This window comes from Galeopterus variegatus, unplaced genomic scaffold (assembly GCF_000696425.1).
Source record: "Galeopterus variegatus unplaced genomic scaffold, G_variegatus-3.0.2 Scaffold1806, whole genome shotgun sequence".
NCBI classification, from domain to species: domain Eukaryota; kingdom Metazoa; phylum Chordata; class Mammalia; order Dermoptera; family Cynocephalidae; genus Galeopterus; species Galeopterus variegatus.
Genome location: NW_007727917.1, coordinates 203153 through 225220, shown reverse-complemented (window position 1 = coordinate 225220; position 22068 = coordinate 203153). Strand labels below are relative to the sequence as shown.

The window sequence follows — 22068 nt, the reverse complement described above, 5'->3', positions numbered from 1 at the left end:
CCGGGCCGGCCACTTTTTTTTTTGTTTAAATTTTTCTTTTTCTTTTTTTTTTTTTTGAAGAATAAGATCATAGAAAATATATTCTCTGTCCACAATAACAGAAGAAAATTTAGAAAACTCACAAATGTGTGGAAATTAAACAACACTCTCCTAAATAAATAATTTGTTAAAATAAAAATCACAAGGAAATTAGAGAGTACTTTGAGATAAAGTTCAATGCACAACATATCAAAATTTATAGGAAGCAGGTCTCATGCAGTGCTTAAAGGAAAACTTATACTTGTAAGTGCTATATTAAAAATAAGAAAAATCTCAAATTAGTAATGCAAACTTCTATTTTAAGTAAATAGAAAAAGTAGAGCAAACTAAATCAAAAGCAAATATAAGTAGGAAATAACAAAGATTATAACAGAAATATATGAAACAGGAAATTAAAAAACAATAGAGAAAATCAACAAAACTAAGTTGATTCTTTAAAAAGGTCAAAAAATTTGCAAACCTTTATCTAGACTGACAAAGAAAAAAGAGAGAAGACTGAAATTACTAAAATCAGAAATAAAGTAGGGGCATTATTACATTGTCATCTATGGCTTTTTGTGGTGGTAAGATTCTTTCTCTTTCTTGTTTACATTATTATTCTACCAGTGGATTTTGTTTTATGTTGTGTATTCCTGGTAGTTATTATTGTTTTTCAGATTCTAGATGTAGGACTCACTTGAGGATTTATTGCAGGGCTGGTTGTGTGGTGGTCAACTCCCACAGTTTTTGTTTGTCTGGAAAATACACTATTTCCCTCTCATTTCTGAAGGATCGCCTTGCTGGGTATAGTATTCTTAGCTGGCAGTTTTTTTCTTTTAGTATTTTGAATATATCATCCCATTTGCTTCTGGCCTGTAGAATTTCTTTTAAGAAGTCTGCTGTTAGTCTGATAGGGGCTCCCTTATAGGTGACCTGATGCTTTTCTCTTGCTTCTTTTAAGATTCTTTCTTTGTCTTTGAGCTTTGCCAGTTTGACTGTAATGTGTCTTGGAGAAGATCTTTTTGGATTGAATCTGTTTGGGGATCTTTGAGTCTCCTGCATCTGAAGGTCCCTGTCTCTCATGATAACTGGGAAGTTTTCCTTTATTGTTTCATTGAATAGACTTTCAATGCCTTTCCTTTCTCTTCCCCTTCTGGAACAACCATGATTCAAATGTTTGTGTGCAAGGTTGCCTGCTAGCTCTCTTATATTTTCAAAATTTTTCGTTTTTTTGTATCCACCTGGGTTATTTTGAAAAGACTATCTTCAACGTCATAATTTTTTTCTTCTGCTTGCTCTAGGCTGCTGCGTAAGCTATTAGTTGTGTTTTTTTATTTTGTTGAGTGAATGTTTCAGTTACATGAGTTCTGATACATTCTTTTTTAAGATATTAATTTCTTTGTTAATTTCATCTTCATATCCTAGATTTTTTTTTTCTCATTTTATTATGTTGTCTAACTGAGTCTTCTTGTATCTCATTGAGTTTTCTTAAGATTGTTGCTCAGAATTCCTTCTCAGTAATTTCAAGAGTTTCCTGCTGTAAAGGGTCTGGTATTTGAGAATTACTGTATTCTTTTGGTGGTGTCATATTTTATTAGGTTTTCATATTACTAGTATCTCTACATTGATATCTGACCATCTGGTAGGTCAGTTGCTTTTTCTATGACTCTGGAGTGGGTTTTGAGAAGAGAGACTTCCTGTTCTTTTTCCATTCTCTGCTGGTGACTTTCCTGTGTCAATACAGTTGGGTGTCTGGTGGGCCACCTGCACAGTGGCTGTGGCTGCTGCTGTGGCATTGAGCCACGTTTTTGGCAGTCAGGGCTATGGCAGTGGCTGTGATGGGACACCTATATGGAAGTGGTGTTTTTGTTGTGCACTCTTGCCTGCTTCTGGGTGGAGGGGGCTGTGGCCCATGGTTCCTTGCCCAGGAACCTGGGTATCCTCTCTTTCCTGTTTTTCTGGGTGGAGGGGGCAAATCAAGGAAATCTTAAAAACCTATTTATGTGGTTATACTATTAGAAAGCTTGGAGCCCTTCAAGAAGTATTGTCCAGGTATCAGATCTTCTTTTATATATTCAATTACATTTTAACATGCATTACAGAGTTTGGAATTCAGGTAGGTAGAGATGTTTTGGCTAAAGTACATCTTTGTTGTAGTTTCATGATTTCTTTGATGGGAGCCTCACTTTTGCTGCTCAGGAAGTTACATTTCTTTGTCCTCTGATTGTGCTCAGAGGACTGATTCATGCTAACTTCACTCAGAAGAGAATTAATATAAACCAGAATGCTGATTTACAAATTTTTAAAGGAAGGCATCTTTAAAAAAAAAAGATTAAATTAAAAAAAAATATATCGAAGTAATATATGAATGTAGTTTCTACAAAATAAAAAGTAACAAGAAACATTACATTTTAAAAAAACTGTCTTCTACTTCTTTAAGCAACCATTTTCAAATTTTTACTTGTTTCTTCTGTTGGTTACTACTTGTATAAGTCAGATTTTCTCTACTAACAAATAGTCCTCACATTACAGAATCTTACAGCCTCAAACATTTATTTCTTGCTCATGTTACATGTTGACAGCTATAGGTGGGCTACTATGACCCTGCTGTGACTCTGTTTCCCATGTTTTCTCATTCTGAGACCCACTTAGACTGAAAGGCAACCCCTATTTGGGTATGCCATTCTGAAAACAGAGGAAAGAAGGCAAGCGATGGCAAACACACTGACCCTGCTGTGACTCTGTTTCCCATGTTTTCTCATTCTGAGACCCACTTAGACTGAAAGGTAACCCCTATTTGGGTATGCCATTCTGAAAACAGAGGAAAGAAGGCAAGCGATGGCAAACACACGCAGACATTTGCAAAGCTTCTGAGCAGAACTGGCACACTATTGCTTCTGCTTATATTTCATTGGCCCAATCAAGACATATAACAAAGCCTGACAATGGGGCAGGAAGTGTTCTCCACCCACAAGGAGGAACTGCAAGTCATATGGTCAAGGGGAAGGCAAAATCCTATTGAGAAGGCAGCAAAGAGTTGAGAACAATTATACAATCCACCACACTGCCATAATATATAAATAATAAGCATAGTCACTTTCTCAATTTGTACATTTTAGACATTGTCTAACAAGTTTCTTTTATTATGACAAAGTTTTTCCAACAATGTTGTCACTTTTCTTTCCTTCATTCCTCACCCCTCCAATGTAGCTACATTACTACTTTCAGTTAAATCCACACTTGCATCAGTTTGACTACTTGACAAGCCAGTTAGTATACTGTAATTATGTTTCTTTTTTGTACAAGTCTTTTCTCTTGAGTTAAAAATTGCCTTTTTAGTTGCAATTTTAAAAATATGTATCTTATTAATTCTTTTCCCATATTCCCTCATCTAACAGGTAGTGTAGTCTCTTATATTCCCCTTTTAGCTAAATTTAGGTCTCCTTCTAGATCTTCCTTTTGTCCTCTTGCTCCAGTCTGGATTGATTCTCTCTAGGTCTGGTGTACAACAGTCATTCTTAGGTTTTTCTTCATCACATTTCTGAGTTAGGTCTACTATTTATTAGAGCATATGCTTTCCTCTTTCTTAGTTTTCTCCTGTATTTTGCAGGAGCATGTCTTTCATTAGCTTCTGTGAAAGGGTGTGAGAGTTATATTTTCTGAATCCTTGCACGATTCTTGTTTTATTTTTATTTCTGGAAGCTAACAGGATATTTTCTTTATCCTTGTCTCCAAAATGTTATAAGTACCTTAGATCACAAAAATCAACTCAAAATGGATCATAGACCTAAATGTAAAAGCTGAAATTTTAAAACTTTTAGAAAAACACAAGAGAAAAATCTTCACGACTTGGTGGTAGGCAAATATTTCTTTTAGACACAAAAAGTGTAGACCATAAGAGAAAAAAACAAATACACTGGATTTTATGGAAGTTAGAACTTTTGCTTTTTGAAAACCACCATTAAGAAAATGAAAAAGCAAGACATAGAATGGAAGAAAATATTTCCAATGCATATAGCTGACAAAGGATGTGTATCCAGAACATATAAAGCACTCTTACAACTCAATCAAAAGAGGTCACTGAGTTTAAATTTTAAAGTGAGAAAAAGATTTAAGCATACACTTCACAAAAGAAAATATATGAGTGGTCAATAGGCACAAGAAAAGAGCTCAACATTATTAGTCATCAGGGAAATGAAAATTGAAATCACAATGAGATAGCAACCCATACTCATTATTATGGCTAAACTTAGATTGATAATACCAAATGTTAGCAAGAGTGTTGAACAACAGGAAAACCCACACACTGAAGTGCATTGGCAGTTTTTAAAGAAGTTAAACATACTTCCATTATATGACTTAGTCATTCCGTACCTGGGTATTTATTCAAGAGAAACAAAAACATATTCCACACAAACTCCTCCTATACACGAATATTCTCAAATTTTTTTGTAGTAGCCCCAAACTGGAAATACCCTAAATGTCCATAAATATGTACATAGACAAATAAAATGTGGTATAGTTATACAATGAAATATTTCTTAGCAATAAAATGAACCATTGATGCATACAACAACATACATGAATTTCAAAGCCATTATATTAAGACTGAAAGAAGCCAAACATTAAATAATATATGTTATATGATTTTATTTATATACGATTCTAGAAAATTCTAACTATTCTAAATTGACAGAAAGCAAGTCAGTAGCCGACTGGGGCTGAGGGTGGAGGGAACACTTCTCTACTGAAAAATGCATGGGGAAACTTTTGTGGGAGATATAAATATTCTGTATCTTTATTGTGGTAGTGGTGTCATGGGTTTGTGCCTGTGCCAAAACTCATAGAATTGTTTACTTTGCATGGATGAAATTTGCTGCACATAAACTATATCTCAGTAAAATGGATAAAAATGAATGAATAATTGCATACATGCATGAATTTATTAATAGCAACTAGTAGACATCATAGTCATCAATTTGTCATCTTCAGAAATTCTCATTAGATAATGGAAATCATATTACAAAGAACACGGTGCATTTAATTTGTAATTGGTTCCATATAATTAATTCTAAAGCACTTTAATATGATATAGACTTAGTAACTCTTCAGCTATAATTATGTTCTGCATACATATCATGACATATAATATGTATCTCTCTCTAATTGTAAAAATGTTGAGTTTATATGATAATGATACATATAGGCTTTAGATAGGAATTTTTGAGTATAGAGCTTGATTTACATTCTCGTATACTACAGATACAACTTTTAAAAAACTTAAAATGCGGGCCGGCCCGGTGGCGCACTGCTACAGTGCGCCGCTTGGGAAGTGCGGCGGCGCTCCCGCTGAGGGTTCAGATCCCACATACAGACCGGTTCCCGCTCACTGGCTGAGCGAGGCGTGGGAGCAACACCGAGGGTTGCGATCCCGTTGCCGGTCCCGGTCTGGTACGGGCGCAACACTGAGGGTTGCGGTCCGTTGCCGGACATGAAAAAAGACAAAAAAAACAAACAAACAAACAAACTTAAAATGTGCTACGAGCAAACCGTTAAAATATTTAGGACATTTATGACACAATTGGAGATTTGAACACTGACAGAATATTTAATGTTAAATAATTATCAATATTTTCTGTTATTTAAAGGTCTTTATATTTTAGAGATACATACTGAAATAATATGACTCCTGATATTTTCTTCAAAATAATATCAGAGGGGGTAGGTGATCTTTTAGATGAAACAAGATTGATTATGACTTAATAGTTACTAAAGCTCAGTGATGGGTACAGATATATGGAGGGCTTATTATATTTTTCTGTTTATATCTGTGTATGCCTGAAATTTTTGTGATTAAAAATATATATCTTCTAATTTAGCCAGTTCACTTCTAGGAATTTATCTTAAGAAACATTCCACACTAACATTCAATGCAGTATTCTTATAATACCACAAAATTGGAAACAACTTAAATACTTAAGACTAGGAATTTGGTTAAATACATTATGGTACATTTTTATGATGTAATACCACATGGCATTCAATATTGTGTTAGAAAATATATAATAATGGGAAAATATTTGTGATATATTTTTAAGTAAAAAAAATTGCAGTATTTTCACAAAAATCTGTTTTTAAATTTTATAAAAAGTAAATTATCTATGTATGTGGCGTATGTGTATTTGTGTTTGTGTGTGTATACAGAGACTGAAAGTATATATATCATAATTTATATTCTCATAATTTTCAGAAATACCTTTTTGGCAATTGAGTCTTTTTTTTCTAATAATAAGGGTTGGATTTTTTGCTTTAATAATGCAATGTATTGTAATAATGCAATGTAGTATTAAATTTTACTTTAAAATATTCTATTATGTTTTATTATTTGGTTATTTATTATTGGTTAAACCTCAGTGTCTAGCACACTGCTTAGCAGATAGTAGGCTCTCCATAATATTATTCAATAGATAAGGATCAGGAAATTTTTCTATATTTTCCATATTTTCTCTGAAAAACATATACTTTTTAAATTGGAAAATTACTATTAAAAAATGGGCAGTTTTGACAGACTAAGGTTCTGTTTCTCAACTGTGAGATGTAATTAACTGAAATACACTTCTTTAAGCTTCACGTCAAATCTGATTGTAGATATTTGTTTGACATCTTTTTATTTTTTTGTTGTTGTTTTCCAATTTCAGTTCTCCAACGTCTTCCAATAAAGAACTGGTTGTAAAGAGTGGTAAGACTTGTAATTGCCCTTATGATTTTGGTGGTGGGGGGTGGGGGGGATTTGAAGAAGGGCTTTATCTGTGATTGATTTCCCTGACCACTGGTGCTTGTACCAGGAGTCGCTCAGGGGAAAATCTTTTAAACTTGTATATTCCAAATTATGAGCCAAAAGACATTGAAGCCTGATATATTTCACAGTGCTTAGCATATCATTGTCACTCAATTATATTAATAAACTGATGCCATTTAGCCTTGGAACTTACATCATTATTTATTTGACAGATCAACAGAACAATGAAGATATGAAACCAGTCCAGAATTTCACAACAAAACCAATCACACAGGTATGGATATGTCAGGAAACTAGATTGTAATCTATTAAAAAAAATTTAAACACATTTTAGTTACATCAGAGCTACTGTGAAAATATAAATAATAATTCTATTAGTGATGAACATATCATTGCTTGAACTTTGGGTGGGGAAAGGTATTATGGTAACCTTATAGTTGAGAAAAACCTAAGGTACTTAATTTTACTTGTTCTCATGCTTTCAGTACAATGTTCAGATTTACTTTTGTTGCTTTCGGGACAGGATCACTATAGTAACAGTTTATCTTTGGTTATCGGTGAGCTTGGGTTGCTGCTCCCTGTTAACTAATTTTTCTTTTATCTGTATTTATGCTGGAGTAATTACTCTTTGTGTTGTACACAAAAAGTTCACTTTTTGTGTTGTACATTTTATGGGTTTTAATAAATGTATAATGATATGTATCCACTATTACAGGATGTGAATTAGCCTTTTTACTTCTAGGAAGCTTTTTCTACCATGGACACAAATTCATCTCTTAAATTTCTTGTATTTATTTTTAATTAGGCTCTCAACTACAATATGAGCAAAGAAGGACATTTAGAAAGAGAACCTTGGAATGTATATAGCCATCAGAGCCCAGTTAACGTCTCTGTCAATGGCATTCCCTGCATTCTCTTCTGGGCCAAAAGAATCACAATTAAATTTAAGAATCAGACCTGGCTGGACCTTGCAGATGAAGCATTTGGCTGGAAGACAACGGTGGACACTGGCAACTCAAATTGCAGTGAAGAGAGCGCCATGTAAGTTGATCTCTCTTGCATGAGAAAGCCCTTAGGACCATTGCAGCCTGTTAACTGTGCAGATCCAGTTTTTTGTCATTTCAGGAAAGAAAAGTAGGCTCTTTGTCTATGATTCTGACATACCTATTTGAGGAAATGTTTAATGTCTGAAATGAAAGAACATGTCAGAAATTAACTTTGAAAAACTGTTATTCTTTTCTCCCGGAAATTTTTTTCTGAATCCTTAGCTAATTGTCACAATAACTAGTGAAAAATAAGGATTCTGAAAATGAGGATTCCTAAAGACATACTGAAAGGAGAGAAAAGGATTCCAAGCTTGGTCTCAACTCCCAATGTTAGGTGTCAAACTACATTTGTCCCACCAGGGAAGAAGTTACATATCCCAGTGAGTCATATATATCCTAGGGGGTGAAAAACTAGCCAAGACAGGTGCTTGATTTGGGGGAGGGAGGTGTATTTCTGAAATTGTGGAACACTGCCTGTTTGCAAATGTGAAATGTACCTTTGAATGGCCAAATTTTGGAGAATTCTTTGGAACATTTCAAAATGATTAGAATAGTGAGTTTTGATTTGAAATAAGCAGATTGAACAAATATCTCTTTCAAAGAGCAAATTGATTTCTGATGCCTTTTTCTGCTTTTCAGTCATCCAAGCAAAAATTTTTTCTTTTATTTGTTTTGGTCTGTGGAAGAAATCTGGCATGTCCCACTTGCTTTCTGTAAACCTCCTTTTCAACATTTGCTGGTATAATGGATGCTTTTGGAAGATTTTCTGCATTTGTTCTGGGCTGGCTTAGATGGGTAGGATGCTTTGTATAAGCCGTAACACATTGTGTGTGTATGTGTGTACTCTTTTTACACTTTATATACTTTGGCTGGAAACATTTTTCTATTCCTGAACTTTACTCCTCATTTAAAAATTCCTGATGATGGGTAAAAATGGATTATATTAATATACACTTAAAAGTCATGTTACAAGTCTTAATAAGTATCTTGCCATTCAGAATGACTATCTCTTGTTAGGGATTTAGGGAATTTTAAGTGTCAGCATCCAGAGTCCTCCCAGGTTTGTTTATCCTGTTATAGCATGGCTATCAACAACTGCCAAAGAGACTCCAGCACTGCTGAGCATTCAGGACTTTTTCTTTGGGCTCTAATGAATTCCCTACAGGGCTCTTTATTTGTGGTCAGTTGTATGGAGAAAGGCTGATGGCCTTGGGATAATCTCACCTGTCTGTGGCTGACTGGCCCACCTCGATTCCATTTATCCTGGCTCTAGAGTATTTGGGGGGAAAATCAGAACTACTACTTCTTGCTGGGCTTCAGAGACCTTAGTGATTACTGGGAACCTAGAGATGGAAAGAATGAAAACCTGGCTCCTAGGCCCACTTCTGCCAGTGAACTTGGGGACTTTACACACAGGACCTGTAGGGTCATCATATGTCAGATGGAGATGATGGCATCTATTCATTGTAGCTAACAGGCCTAAGTATTTACCATGGGCCAGGCGCTGGGCAAGGTCTTCCAGACCCTGTATCTGTTACTCTTCACAAGAACTCTCCGAGTCACTGGGACTGTTATCATCCCTGTTCCAGGCGTTCCAGGAAATCAAGGCTCAAAGAGGTTAGGAAACTTCCTATGTCAGGCAGCTTGTATGTTAATAGAGCTCGGCTCTAAAATGTCTTTAAAAATGACATTTTACCTCCTCTCTCTTGGCTCTATCTCACAGGGTTGTGAAAATCAAATGAGGAAATGTATGTGTAAGCACTTTGAAAACCTGTCAAGTACTATTCAAAGGAGTAGTATTCTCTTCCTTCCTAACATACTAGTGATAACTAGAGAGAAATAGTGTCTAATCACCTGGTGGAAAGGCCTCACAAGCTTTGGTTTTCACAGTACACAAATTGAAGATTGGGGCTGACCTGACTTTCTGTTTTCTTGGTTACCGCCTTAGAATTCTACTCAGGTGTGAGCCCTGAGCATATGCATCTGCCACCTGGAGTCCTGCTCAGGTGAGTGTGCAAGCATCCCAGACAGCCCATCCAAAGAGGGTGAGCAGGAGGCTTCCCTGGAGGTGAGGTCAAGGACAAGATGCTAAGATTTGGTCCTGTGAATCAGCGAGGTGCCTTTGCTGTGCTGGCAAGGAAATCTTATGTTCTCAAGAACCAGAGTGGGAGTTGCTGAAAGAATACACCCAAACGAAGACATAACCATGTAAGGTCAAAAGCATGATTACAAAAAGATGACCATGGAAACAAAATGTTCAGGGAGAGGCAAATTGTTGGCAGACAGATTTGCTACAGAAGTCTTTTTAAATAGTGAAAGCCCTGCAAATGGAGCGTAATCCCAGCGTCTGTGTATATTTTGAATTTAGACAATTTGAGACTGAAGAACTAAGAATTTGTTTGAAACATATGAGAGGAGGGCACTTGACAGAGTAAAAAGAGTTCCTTACTGAGCAGCGCTCACTCCAGGTTGTGTTTCTCCTTTGTGTTCCTGGTGTTGGCACAGTGTCTGGCACTTACAAGATCCTCGCTGACTGATCGCTGAATTTACTTTGTTGAAATCAGACCTCATGTTCTTTACTCAGAAGCAGAGCTATTAACAAGCTTCCACTGAAACCAGGACTGCTGGAGAAAAGCTCTTTGAGGGTCAGAAGCTTGGAGACTGCCGGGCTGCTCCAGCAGGAGATGGGGACTCAAGAGGGCTTTGCTCTGATGTCTATAGTTCGTTACGCTGTACAGCCAGTTTATGGGTAACCAAGCTGTTATGATTGTTTGTGATAACCAAAAGTCTGCTCTGACCAGGTCAGCCTTGGGAGATCTGGGCACATACATTTCCTCATTTGATTTTCACAAGTCACGTCCACCTGTCCTGAAAAATGTTATCATAAGGCCATTTTTATTTAGAAGCAGACTTAATGGTACCAACCATACAATAACCTAGAATGCTTCTTATAACCCTTACTCTAGATCCCTGCGTATAGGATGTAACTCAGTCACAGTCCCAAATCTATAGATCAGGTACCACCAATAGAAATCCTGATGAAGTAATTAGGTGGGGCTATCCTTCTCTCCCTCTCCTTTAATCCTTCCCTCTTCTTGTGATGATAAAATGGTAGGCTCTGCTGGCCCTCTTTGGAACGCATTTCTCAGGGTGACCTGACCTGTGCATTTCCCTGTTGCAATCACCATATTGGTTCAATAAATCCTTGCTATATGTGTTTGGCCCCAGTTTCTTTTTAGGTCAACACTTGAAAGAGCTAGGGAAATTTCTGTTAGAATAAATGACTAGTCAAATTTATAAAATGTTGTTAAAGAAATTCATTTTATTATTTTATTTCCCATCATTTGTAGCTATCAACATATTATTAGAGAAGGGTCCTCTTGAAGACTTGATTTACTGAGTTAACGAGGCTATGAAGTGTTTGTGAATGTTGTCTTCTAAGGAGTCTAAGTTGGTGATGTTAGGAAATAAAAACATTTCTCTTAGCAATCTTATTTATATGGTTTATTTGTAAATACCACCCCTTCCTCATAAATAGTATTAAGACAAGATTTAGCCCAATCACTGATATTTCTATTTCTTGACAAGTGCGACCAAATTAATGAGATTATATGTGTGGTATTTTTCAAGCTTGTAATTGGACATTTTGTAACTATCTTCCTTTTCCTTTTTTAAATAATGCATATCAAGGTGTTAGAACTTCTAGACATTATTTTGAAACAGCTGCGTCCTTCTTTGTGTATTTAAATTTCTCATGTTTTTCTATTACAACTATTTATTTAACTTCTTATTCCTATTTTTCAACCTTATTGAAATATGACCGAAGTACAATAAACTGCACATCATTAAAGTGTACAATTTGATCACTTCTGATGTATATGAACACCCATGAAACCATCACCACAATCAAAACAACAAACATTTTCATCATGCCCCAAAGTTTCCTTGTGCCCCCTTGTAATTCATCCCTCAGGTCACTCCTAACTAACGTAGTGTGCACTCATTTTTAATCTGGCCTTTTTCACTTAGTGTAATGATTCTGATAATCTTCTACATCGTTGCATGTATCAATGGCATGTTCCTTTTCATGGCTGAGTACCCCATTGTATGGATGTATTGCAACTTGTTTATTCATTTACCTGTTGATGGAAATTTGTTTCTTCCTCCAGTTTTTACATAACTTTCAAAATAAATACATTCATGTACAAGTCTTCGTAGCAGCATATATTTTTACTTAGGGGTCATTCCATCTAAGAATATAATGGCTGGCTCATATTGTATGCGTATGTTTAACTTTCTAAGAAAATGTCAAGCTGTTTTTTACAGTGGTTGCACCATTTTACCTTTTCACCAGCATTGTATGAGATTTCTAGCTGCTTTACATTTTAACCAATGCTTCATATAGTCAGTGTAAGACCATAGAGAAAATATTTTTATGTTTCTGCATGATTAGTAATTTTACAAATTACTGATTAGTAAAAAATTTGCAGAACAAATTTTACTGGAGCCTGGATTAAAAGATAAGCCTCTGAGTTAATAAGAGATTTACCTCTTCAAAGGAATGTGTTTACATGTCAAGGGGTAATGAAATTCAAGACCACAGAGATGTTCCAGGGGTTGAAAACCCAGAGAAGCTTATCTTACGTTTTGCCTTGGAGACATCTATTTACACACCATGGATATTAGATCTACAGCCATTTGTCTCCTTCATGGTGAGATATTTGCTCCCACCTAAAGGCTAATTAAACTATTCTACTTCCATTTCTGGGTATGTACCCAGGATCTCCCTTCTTCTTTTCCAAAAGGGAATTTATTGACACTAAGCAAGCAAATGTTTCTCTCCCTCTCTCAGGAGGTGAGGAGGAAACTGCATCTCTCTCCTGTAGAAACTACCAGATTCATAATTTTGGTGTTCCTCACTTGTGCTACAAATCCCTGTAAGTGTAGGATGACATCAGGCTCTCATCAGGTTTCCTGGGGGAAGAATTGTGTTAAAAGTGGAACCAGTGTGATTATTCCTATGAGTAAGTGATAATCTGTCTCTGTTCCAGGAAATCTTGAAATTTTACTTTCAAGAAAATGTGAATAAATATAGGCATGAAAAGTTCGAGTCAGTTTTTTAGAAAAGTTTGAACTATTCTGACTGCTGTACTGTGGTATCTTATTGTGGTTTTATTTTATATTTTCCTAATGACTAGTGATGCTATCTTGTCATGTACTCAATGGATATTTGAATATCTTTTATAAAGTGTCTGTTCCAGTCTTTTGACTATTTTTAAGCTGGGTTATCTTCTTATAGAGTTGATAGTGTTACTTATCATATTGTGCATAAAAGTCCTTTGTGTATGTATGTTGTGAATATTTTCTCTTGTTCTGTGGCTTGCTTTTTTGTTTTCTAAACAGTGTCTTTTGAAGAATGAAAGTTTTCTTTTTATTTTAGTAAGGTTCCAGTTTATCATTTTTTTCTCTTATGGTCCATGCTTTTGTAGTTTTATCAAGAAACCATTGTTTCCCCCAAGATCAAAAAAATGTTCTTATATGTTTCTTCCATACATATTGTAGTTTTAGGTGTTACATTTAAGTCTATGATCCATTTTGTGGTGATTTTTTGAATATAATATGAAGTAAAGCTCATTTCTATTTTGATGTACTGTGTTGTTTCTGTTTTCTTAGGTTGTCTCTGAAGTTTGGTGATACTGAAAATTCCAAAGGTCTTTATATAAGGTAGGTAGGACCACTTTGGAGTATCACAGTTTCAGCAGTTCAGATTAGCTCTATATAATTTACCTATTCCACATGTGAGTATCAAGGGCTTGCTATGTCCCAAGCACTTAGACACATCAAATTCGATATCTACCTAACTACACTGAAAAGTCAGTGGTGTTATGTGATGGGATCCGGTAGTAATGCTTTCTTTAGTTTCTACCCAAACACCTATAATCCTTGTCCCCCACACTCCCATTACAGACTTAAAGGACACATAAACCTGAAAATGTGATACTCTTTTCCTCTGAACAAGGAATAAAATATAAGCTCCAAGGGCCGAGGCTCTGGTTTGAAGTTATTTTGTATAGCTCCTTACAATGAAACACACTTAGCATTTAACTACAATGAGTGTCTGTTATCTGAATTCTCCAGCAGACAATCCACAGCCCTACATTTTTCTGTGTTTACGTACAGAAGGACGCATTTGCCAACAATGGTTTATCCAAGCAGGTGGAAACAGCTCTTGGGGAAAAAGACAGTTTGAAGGCATTACATTTTTTTCTTATAAAAATATAATGTTTCCCTTCCTATAGGACAAACCTTTTAGTGGAGATGAGTGGTCGCATCTTTAACATAGCTGGAAAACCAGCAGATGTGCTAGAGTAGTCTTTTCTAAGCTGTGCTTTGTGGAACACTCTGCTCTGTGAAAATATTTATAAGATTCTACAGAAAAGGGGATCTGAGGTTAATTGTGTTTGGGAACAGCTATACACCATGTCTTCCTCTTGGAGATTTATGATGTAAATTTGTATATTAAGGTTTCTGAGATGATATGCTCTTAAGGAAGACTGTTCAGCTTTTAACTTTGATTAACCTAGCGTTTCCTATGTTTAACCTTAGAAAGATTTCTTCCTCATAACACTTGCATACATATCATGGGCCACTAGTGTATCACTGATCATAATTTAGAAAATTCATGCCATCATCTTTCAGAACAACTTCATAAGGAAATAGAATCCCATGAGGTGAACAAATATATACCTGTATCTGTTTGATCTAGAAATGGGCAATATTTTTGATCTGTAATAGCACTTTTTTTTGCAAATGGAAAATAGCTTTATTATTATCATTATTATTTTCTGACAATAAAGATATGTGCCCCATCTCTATCTACTTGGGCTTTTCCATTTGGGAGCACTATAGACCACCTACTCAACTTTCACCTGCCAGCCTCCCTTTGCCTAAAAGTTTTCTCTGGTCACAGGGGCTACTGCCTGTCATCCCTAGCCCAGCAGCCCTCAACCAGTGACTGAAGGAATTGTATAAACACCCCAGCTCCCTCTCCCTGGGTGAGATAACTCAGAAGATTGTGTTCTACCCTGGCTCCCAGGTTCCCCCTGGGTATTAAGCCCCACTTGTCCACAGTGGTAACTTGCTTAATAATGCACAATTTTTGGCTTCCTTGCCTTCACTGTGGTTTGTCTTTTTTCTACTCTACATATTTGAAATGACTAAATTCTCCAAAATATTTCTTGTATTCACATCCTTGTTTCAGGGTCTGCTTCCAAAGGAGTCCAAACTAAGACAAGAAAAATCATTGAAAACAGAATAATTAGAAAATATTGAGGTATAAAAAGAAAATGAAAATAACCAATAATCCAAGCACCATTTGTAATCACTATTAATGTTTTGATCTCTACCCTTTCAGACTCTTTTTTTTCTATGCAGTCTCACATTTCATTTTTTTAAATGAAAAAAAGTGATCATGATATAAATACATTATAACTTTTTCATGGCTGGAGAATATATTATTCCCATGTGGTTAATAGTAAGGGCTCTGGTCTCAGATTGGATTTGAAGCCTAGCTCCAATACTGACTCTGAGTGAGCTCGCGTGAGTCATCTAACCTCTCTGTGTCTTAGGTTCCTCATCTGTGAAATGAAGATAATGATATTATCTATCTCACGGTGTTGTAGGGAAGATTAAATAAAATACACACAAATGACATAGCAGGATGAGTGACACGTAGTAAGAAAGCTATTACTATGATTTTATTTTAATTTTTTGGTTGGTTTTTGTTGGCTATCTAGCACAGAGATCTGAACCCTTAACCATGGTGTTATAAGGTGGTGCTCTCACGAACTGAGCTAACTAGCCAGCTCCTGTTATTATTACTTTAAACTGTAATTTGGCTAATTCTATATTGATGTCCATTTAAGTTTTTCTTCATTTTTTTTGCAATAATACACACATAATCAAACGTTGATTATAAGAAGGAAAATACAAGATTTTTGTGTTTTTTCTTTTATAGGCATCTGTATTGCTCACTTTTAGGGCTTTCCTGTTACTTGCTTTCTTTCCCTCCCACCTGGAGGAGGCTCGTGTTTGGAACCAAAGTGAAACCTATTCCCTAGTTCTGCCACCTGACAAAAGAGGGCGCCATTGTACTGTTCATAGACGTCCTGCACCAGTAAATGGAATCACAGTGCTTTGGGGGTAATGCTGTTCTATAATCATTTTCAGATTCATCCTTACCAGTTACAACAAGTTGTCCATCCATAGTTGGTTTAGCTTGCACCGAATCGAGATTATTCTGAACAATTCAATCCAAGCAACTTTTAATGCATCTGGCATATACGCTCCATTGGGTTACTCCTACCACTGCCAGCGTGTCAGCAGCCTGAAGCAGTATGACACCCTCTTGCTGCCCAGCGAATGGGACAACTGGGACGATATGGCAAGCCTGTGGGAGGTCACTTTTCTTGATTTCCAGGTAATAAACTAAAACATATACTCAGTGCACCTGCATATTAGGTGCCAAAGAAATTTAATATTTGTTTGAAAACACCAGAAACAAACATAGTCGTTTAAGGAAAAGAGAGGAGTGGATATCTTTAAAATAGTATTGGTGTTTTCTTTATCTTCTAAGGTACGACATGGAATAGGATAGAGTACTTCCTCTCTCTGCGGCCTCCCCCTCCTTGGCAGGTTTATCCGGTCACTAATAATAACCAGTGAGGAATGCCAGTCATCTAAGCCCTAGTGGAGCTGTGGTGTGAAGCCTGGTGACTGACACTTCCTGGACTGAGAGGCCCTTCTGGGGAGAGGCATTGTCAGACAATTATTTTATTTCCTTCAGGGAGTGGAGCACTGATCTTATCAGGGCAGATACGAAGTACATCTGTACTGAGAGTGACAGCTTTGGCATAGGAATGGAATTGCCAGCCAGAAAGTCAAAAATATCCCAAAGATCTTGGCAGTATTTGGGGTAAGGCGAGGAGGTGTAAGCAGTTCCTTTTCACCACCAGAATCTCAGGCTGAGAGACAGTCTGTCAAGTTCCTCTGCACTGTTTACCTGTGAAGAAAGCAGCTTGTTCTTCCAACTCACTGAAACAGCAGGCATGGCTTCCTTTTATCATATATATGTGGAAATTCATACGTATGTAATCCGCCTTCCCCCAAGCCTGGAGAGGGGTGATGCTGATTAGAGGTAGTTTGGGGTAGGGAAGGAGCTTGCATTTTGGAGTCAGACAGATCTGGTTTTAATTTACTGTTCAGCTACGTAAGCAAGTTACTTAACCTCTCTCTATTTCTGATCTATCTTTATGAATGTGAAGAATACATAGCCTAATATTTGTGAAAACATCCAGGACTGAGTTAGGCATGGATTAACAATAGCTAGTACTTATGAATTCCCTCTGTGTGTAGGCACTATTTTAGTTATTTTAAATAGTCATTTCCAAAACTTATCATACTGCTGCCAGAAAGCTGTTATAATCCCTGTTTTACAAATGAGGTGGCAGAAGCTCTAACCATTACATAATTTTTCAAAATGATATAATTTGTAAATGGTAGAGGCAGAATTTGAATTCTGGACTGTTTGGCTCCCAGGATACATTTATATATATGTGTATATAATATTTAAATGTTATAAATATATATAATATATATTTGCTGTGTGTTTATGTACATATGTATATTTACCTTGCCCTTTAAAAAAAGAGTGCAAGCAGAAAGGGCAGTGAGGAGTCGATAATAAAAACACATAATTCGCACATAATCTCGCCTTATTAGAACAGGGGATATAGTTGATTTATATCTCTACATTGTTCCAGAAATGACTTCAGGTGACTTATAGAAATAGTATAAGAAAAAATAACAAAAAAATGGGCAAACCACTTCACACCCATTAGGATGGCTATTATTAAAAGCAACAACAAACGGACAGAAAATAACAAGTATTGGCAGGGATGTGGAGAAATTAGAACCCTTGTGCATTGCTGGTGAGAATGTAAAATGGTGCAATGCTGTGGAAAACTGTTTGATGGTTCTTCAAAAAATTAAACATAGAATTACCAAGTGATTCAGTAATTCTGCTTCTGGATACATTCCCCAAATAATTGAAAGCAGGGACTAGAACAAATATCTGTACACCCATGTTCATAGCAGCATTATTTACAATAGCCAAAAGGTAGAAAGAACCCAGATGTCTATCAATGGTTGAATGGATAAACAAAATCAAATATGTACATACAACAGAATACTATTTAGCTTTAAAGAGGAAGGAAATCTGGATACATGCTACAATATGAATGAACCTTGAAGACATTACTCTAAGTGACATAAACCAGACACAAAAGGACAGATATTGTATGATTCCACTTATACAAAGTACTTAGAGTAGTCAGACTCAGAGGCAGAAGTAGAGTAGTAGTTGCCAGAGGCTGAGGGGAGAGAGGAAATTGGGAGTTCGTGTTTAATGGGTACGCAGTTTCAGTTTTGCAAGATGAAAAGAGTTCTAGAGATGGATGGCACTGATGGCAGCATAGCAGTGTGAACGTACTTAATACCACTCAACTGTACACCTACAATGATTAGGATGGTCAATTTTATATTATGTATATCTTACAATAAAAAAGTAAATGAAAAAATGGGCAAAGACAAGGGGGTGAAGAAAAACAAAGGAAGAAAAGATCAGTTAGAGCCACCAGTGAGGTCAGTAAACAAAACCACAGGGTCATCTGTGTGCACTGGCTGGAGGCGGTACAGTAATTTGGCTCTGAAGCTTTGGAGCAGCCAAAAGAGAGAAGCACTCATTACATGTTCACAGGGTCCCTAAGACTACGGGAAATTTGTCTGTGAGGAGTACATTCATCCCTGGGGTTGTGCAATGTGCACATTCTCAATAGCATCCTTACAGTGAACACCACATTGGGTATCACAGATGGGCCTTCTTAAAACACCTTTAAGGTAAACAGATGTCAGAATGCAAGCTCAATCCGGGGGAGAGGTTGTGGTGGTGATGGTGGTTAAGCTCTATATACAAAAGGTTATTTCTACATATGCAGCTTTGTTGGTCTGGCTTATTCTATGAATACAGTAAGGAATAATGTTGCATGCATGGCAAACAGATGCCTTGGGTAGAGGAGGTGAGGTGTGCCAACTGGGGACTGTGGCAAAGTGTAGCCAGCATCACAAGAGGCATTTAAAAAAATTCAACTCTGGCTAATTTTTGCTTTGTAGGCTGGTGCTGCCGAATCTTCTGAATTTTCAAAAGAAGCTGTAGGTCTGGATTCTTATGGGAAATTTTCAGGATTTACAGAACTGAGTTTGGGCTAAACCAAACTTACCAGTGGGCTAGATGCAGCATGTTTTTAACCACTAGTTCAGAACATGGGTGGACAACATATCCTTCAGGCACTCTCCACACATAGTTTTCTTATCCAAGTGCTAAGAATTAAGTGGCAATCTGAGGGCATTCTCTTTGACTGGACTTGCAGAATCAAATGGAATCATCTTTTGTCTTTGAGGAGCTTGACTTATCAGGCACTAATCTGAAGAGAAGCCTACTCTGCCTCTACATAGGAGGGGCAGGCCAAGGATTCCAGAAGCTGTGCCACGAATCTCCTTCCGAAGTTGCTTTGGGTTTAGTCTGGAGCACAGACAATTGGGCGAGCAAGGCCCCCAAGATCTATGCCATCATTGGTGGCCAGAATAATTTTAGTGCAGGAAAATGCTAAAATACCTGCATAAGCCATAAAAATGAATTCTCTGTAAAGCACTCATGCATAATTCAATTTTCTGATGTATCCTTTAAAAATCAAGTAAGTTACTGAATGAGATGACTCTGTAGGGTTATATTCTAAAAGCCAGCTAAACGGGGGGCTGCCTTCCACAAATGACCACTCCTGTGTTAGAGTAGTTGCTCTGTTGTCCTGTTTCTTTCATTTTGACAGTATTTAGATATCAGGACCAGTTGTTAATTTGAACCTCTTCTATTTCTGAATAATTAAACCACTTTGTTTGTACATACGAGAAATGTTTTCTTTTATTCTCTGGGCAGGATGCCAGGAAGGGCCGGTATACAGCTCTTCCAAAAATAGTACTAAGTTTCTATGGTACAACCAATAAAGAGAGAAAGGTAGTAATGGGAGGCAGAAGAGACAGAGACACTAGGAGCTACAGAGTCATGAACTGAGTCTGAGTCTGAAGACAGACTGCCCGGGTATGAATTATATCTTCACAACACATACTGTTGTGTGACTTTGGGCAAGTTAACTTTTCTGTGCCTCAGTTTCTTCATAAAACAGGGATAACATAGTAACTTACTCATTGGCTCTTGCAAGTACAAAATGAGTTAAGTCAGTGTCTGACACATAAAAAACCTTCAGTAAGTGTTCAAATTTATTGTTTATGTTATACCTCATTGAAAATCATGATATCCTCCCTTATAAGACTCTTCCTGTCTAATTTCTGTCAATAGAATCAAAGGCAGAAGAACTGAGACTTAAAGTCTTTGTGAAATTTATACTAACAGTTACAAAATTGAGTGTGCTTTGAATTTTAGAAGCACCACAGCAGTGTGGCTTTACATGAACTAACATATTCCTAAGGAATGGATTAAAAGAAGTTTTATTTCAGAGCCTTGAATTTTATGAGCCTCTTAATTATGACAATCATACATCCCAGAGTTTCTGGGTCAGTCCTGATTTAAAATTAAGTTTCACTGTTCCTATAAGCACAGTCACATTTATTGGATTGTGTTTAAATTTTTTCAGCAAATATAGTGACAGTATATTAAATTTGGCTAATCAGAGCCCCCCAAACCACCAACCCAACTGGGAAGTAGATCTTAGGAGAGAAGGAACATGTTACTTCCTCTCTTTTCCTTCTTCTGACAGATCCAAGGCTTTGCCATCAAGGGGAGACAGTTTGCCAAGGCCCGAGACTGTGCTGCTTCCTCCTCGCCAGCAGTTCTGATCGGCCTGGCGATGTCGCTGGTCCTGTTACTGGTGCTGGCCTACGCCCTGCACATGCTCATCTACCTGCGGTACCTGGACCGGCACTACGACTTCATGGCCTCCCCTGCCCACTTCCCACAGTTGAGAGCGCGGGACGCAGCAGAGGAGAAGGAGCTGCTGAGGGGCCAGGGCGTGGAATGCCACCAACTGAGAAGCCAGCAGATGGGCGACATTTATGTCTAGTGGCACAGGCCTCCCTCGCCCTCACGACATCCACAGTGGGCTCCGAGAGGAGTTGCTTCTGTTCTGTGCTCTTTCTTTCTTTCTTTCTTTCTTTCTTTCTTTCTTTCTTTCTTTCTTTCTTTCTATTTATTTTTATTCAAATTTTTTTCCACTTTAAAACATCATGGAATGGCTTTACAACCATACTTTTAAATATAAATATTTTCAAGTTAAGAGTGCACTGATACTGAATAAATAATGCTCAAAGTTTTAGATTAATTGGTAATTATTGTTAGACAGTTTGCCAAGGCCCGAGACTGTGCTGCTTCCTCCTCGCCAGCAGTTCTGATCGGCCTGGCGATGTCGCTGGTCCTGTTACTGGTGCTGGCCTACGCCCTGCACATGCTCATCTACCTGCGGTACCTGGACCGGCACTACGACTTCATGGCCTCCCCTGCCCACTTCCCACAGTTGAGAGCGCGGGACGCAGCAGAGGAGAAGGAGCTGCTGAGGGGCCAGGGCGTGGAATGCCACCAACTGAGAAGCCAGCAGATGGGCGACATTTATGTCTAGTGGCACAGGCCTCCCTCGCCCTCACGACATCCACAGTGGGCTCCGAGAGGAGTTGCTTCTGTTCTGTGCTCTTTGACTTGTGAATTAGAGGTTTTCACCAAATAGCTTGATTCAAAAAAGAAAAAGGAAATACAGAATGGATCATTTTTGAAGCATTCACTGGCCTACTTAGATAGACTTGGGGCAATGAGAAAGGTATCTCAGGGATCGCACAGAGATAAACACCTTTGACTTGTGAATTAGAGGTTTTCACCAAATAGCTTGATTCAAAAAAGAAAAAGGAAATATAGAATGGATCATTTTTGAAGCATTCACTGGCCTACTTAGATAGACTTGGGGCAATGAGAAAGGTATCTCAGGGATCGCACAGAGATAAACATGACTGTTGCCCCAAAGCTACCTTGAAAGTAAAAGTAAAGGGATGTTTCAAGTTAGAGAGACAAAAAAAAAAAAAAAAAAAAAA

The 22068-nt window shown here is 37.2% G+C and overlaps 2 protein-coding genes across 2 annotated transcripts in view; both read left to right on the top strand.

Moving 5' to 3' along the window:
* LOC103595647 (V-type proton ATPase subunit S1-like protein) overlaps window positions 1-21053 on the top strand; it is a 27227-nt gene extending 6174 nt beyond the window's left edge. Inside the window, exons 3-8 of the mRNA XM_008579091.1 lie at window positions 6717-6757; window positions 7030-7091; window positions 7623-7858; window positions 13537-13587; window positions 16093-16342; window positions 20751-21053. Of these exons, the coding sequence (XP_008577313.1) occupies window positions 6717-6757; window positions 7030-7091; window positions 7623-7858; window positions 13537-13587; window positions 16093-16342; window positions 20751-21053 (943 nt within the window). The remainder of the gene's footprint in view (window positions 1-6716; window positions 6758-7029; window positions 7092-7622; window positions 7859-13536; window positions 13588-16092; window positions 16343-20750) is intronic.
* A 163-nt stretch (window positions 21054-21216) lies between these two features.
* LOC103595650 (V-type proton ATPase subunit S1-like protein) lies at window positions 21217-21605 on the top strand. The gene is made up of 2 exons (XM_008579093.1): window positions 21217-21261; window positions 21333-21605. The coding sequence occupies exons 1-2, from the start codon at window positions 21217-21219 to the stop codon at window positions 21603-21605; spliced, it is 318 nt and encodes a 105-aa protein (XP_008577315.1).
* The last annotated feature ends 463 nt before the right edge of the window (window positions 21606-22068 follow it).

Bases quoted from the DNA above. Each gene is read 5' to 3' on its own strand.
- LOC103595650 (XM_008579093.1), top strand. From the start codon at position 21,217: ATGGAATGGCTTTACAACCATACTTTTAAATATAAATATTTTCAA. The intron at 21,262-21,332 runs GTTAAGAGTGCA...ATTGTTAGACAG, and splicing joins TTAAATATAAATATTTTCAA to TTTGCCAAGGCCCGAGACTG.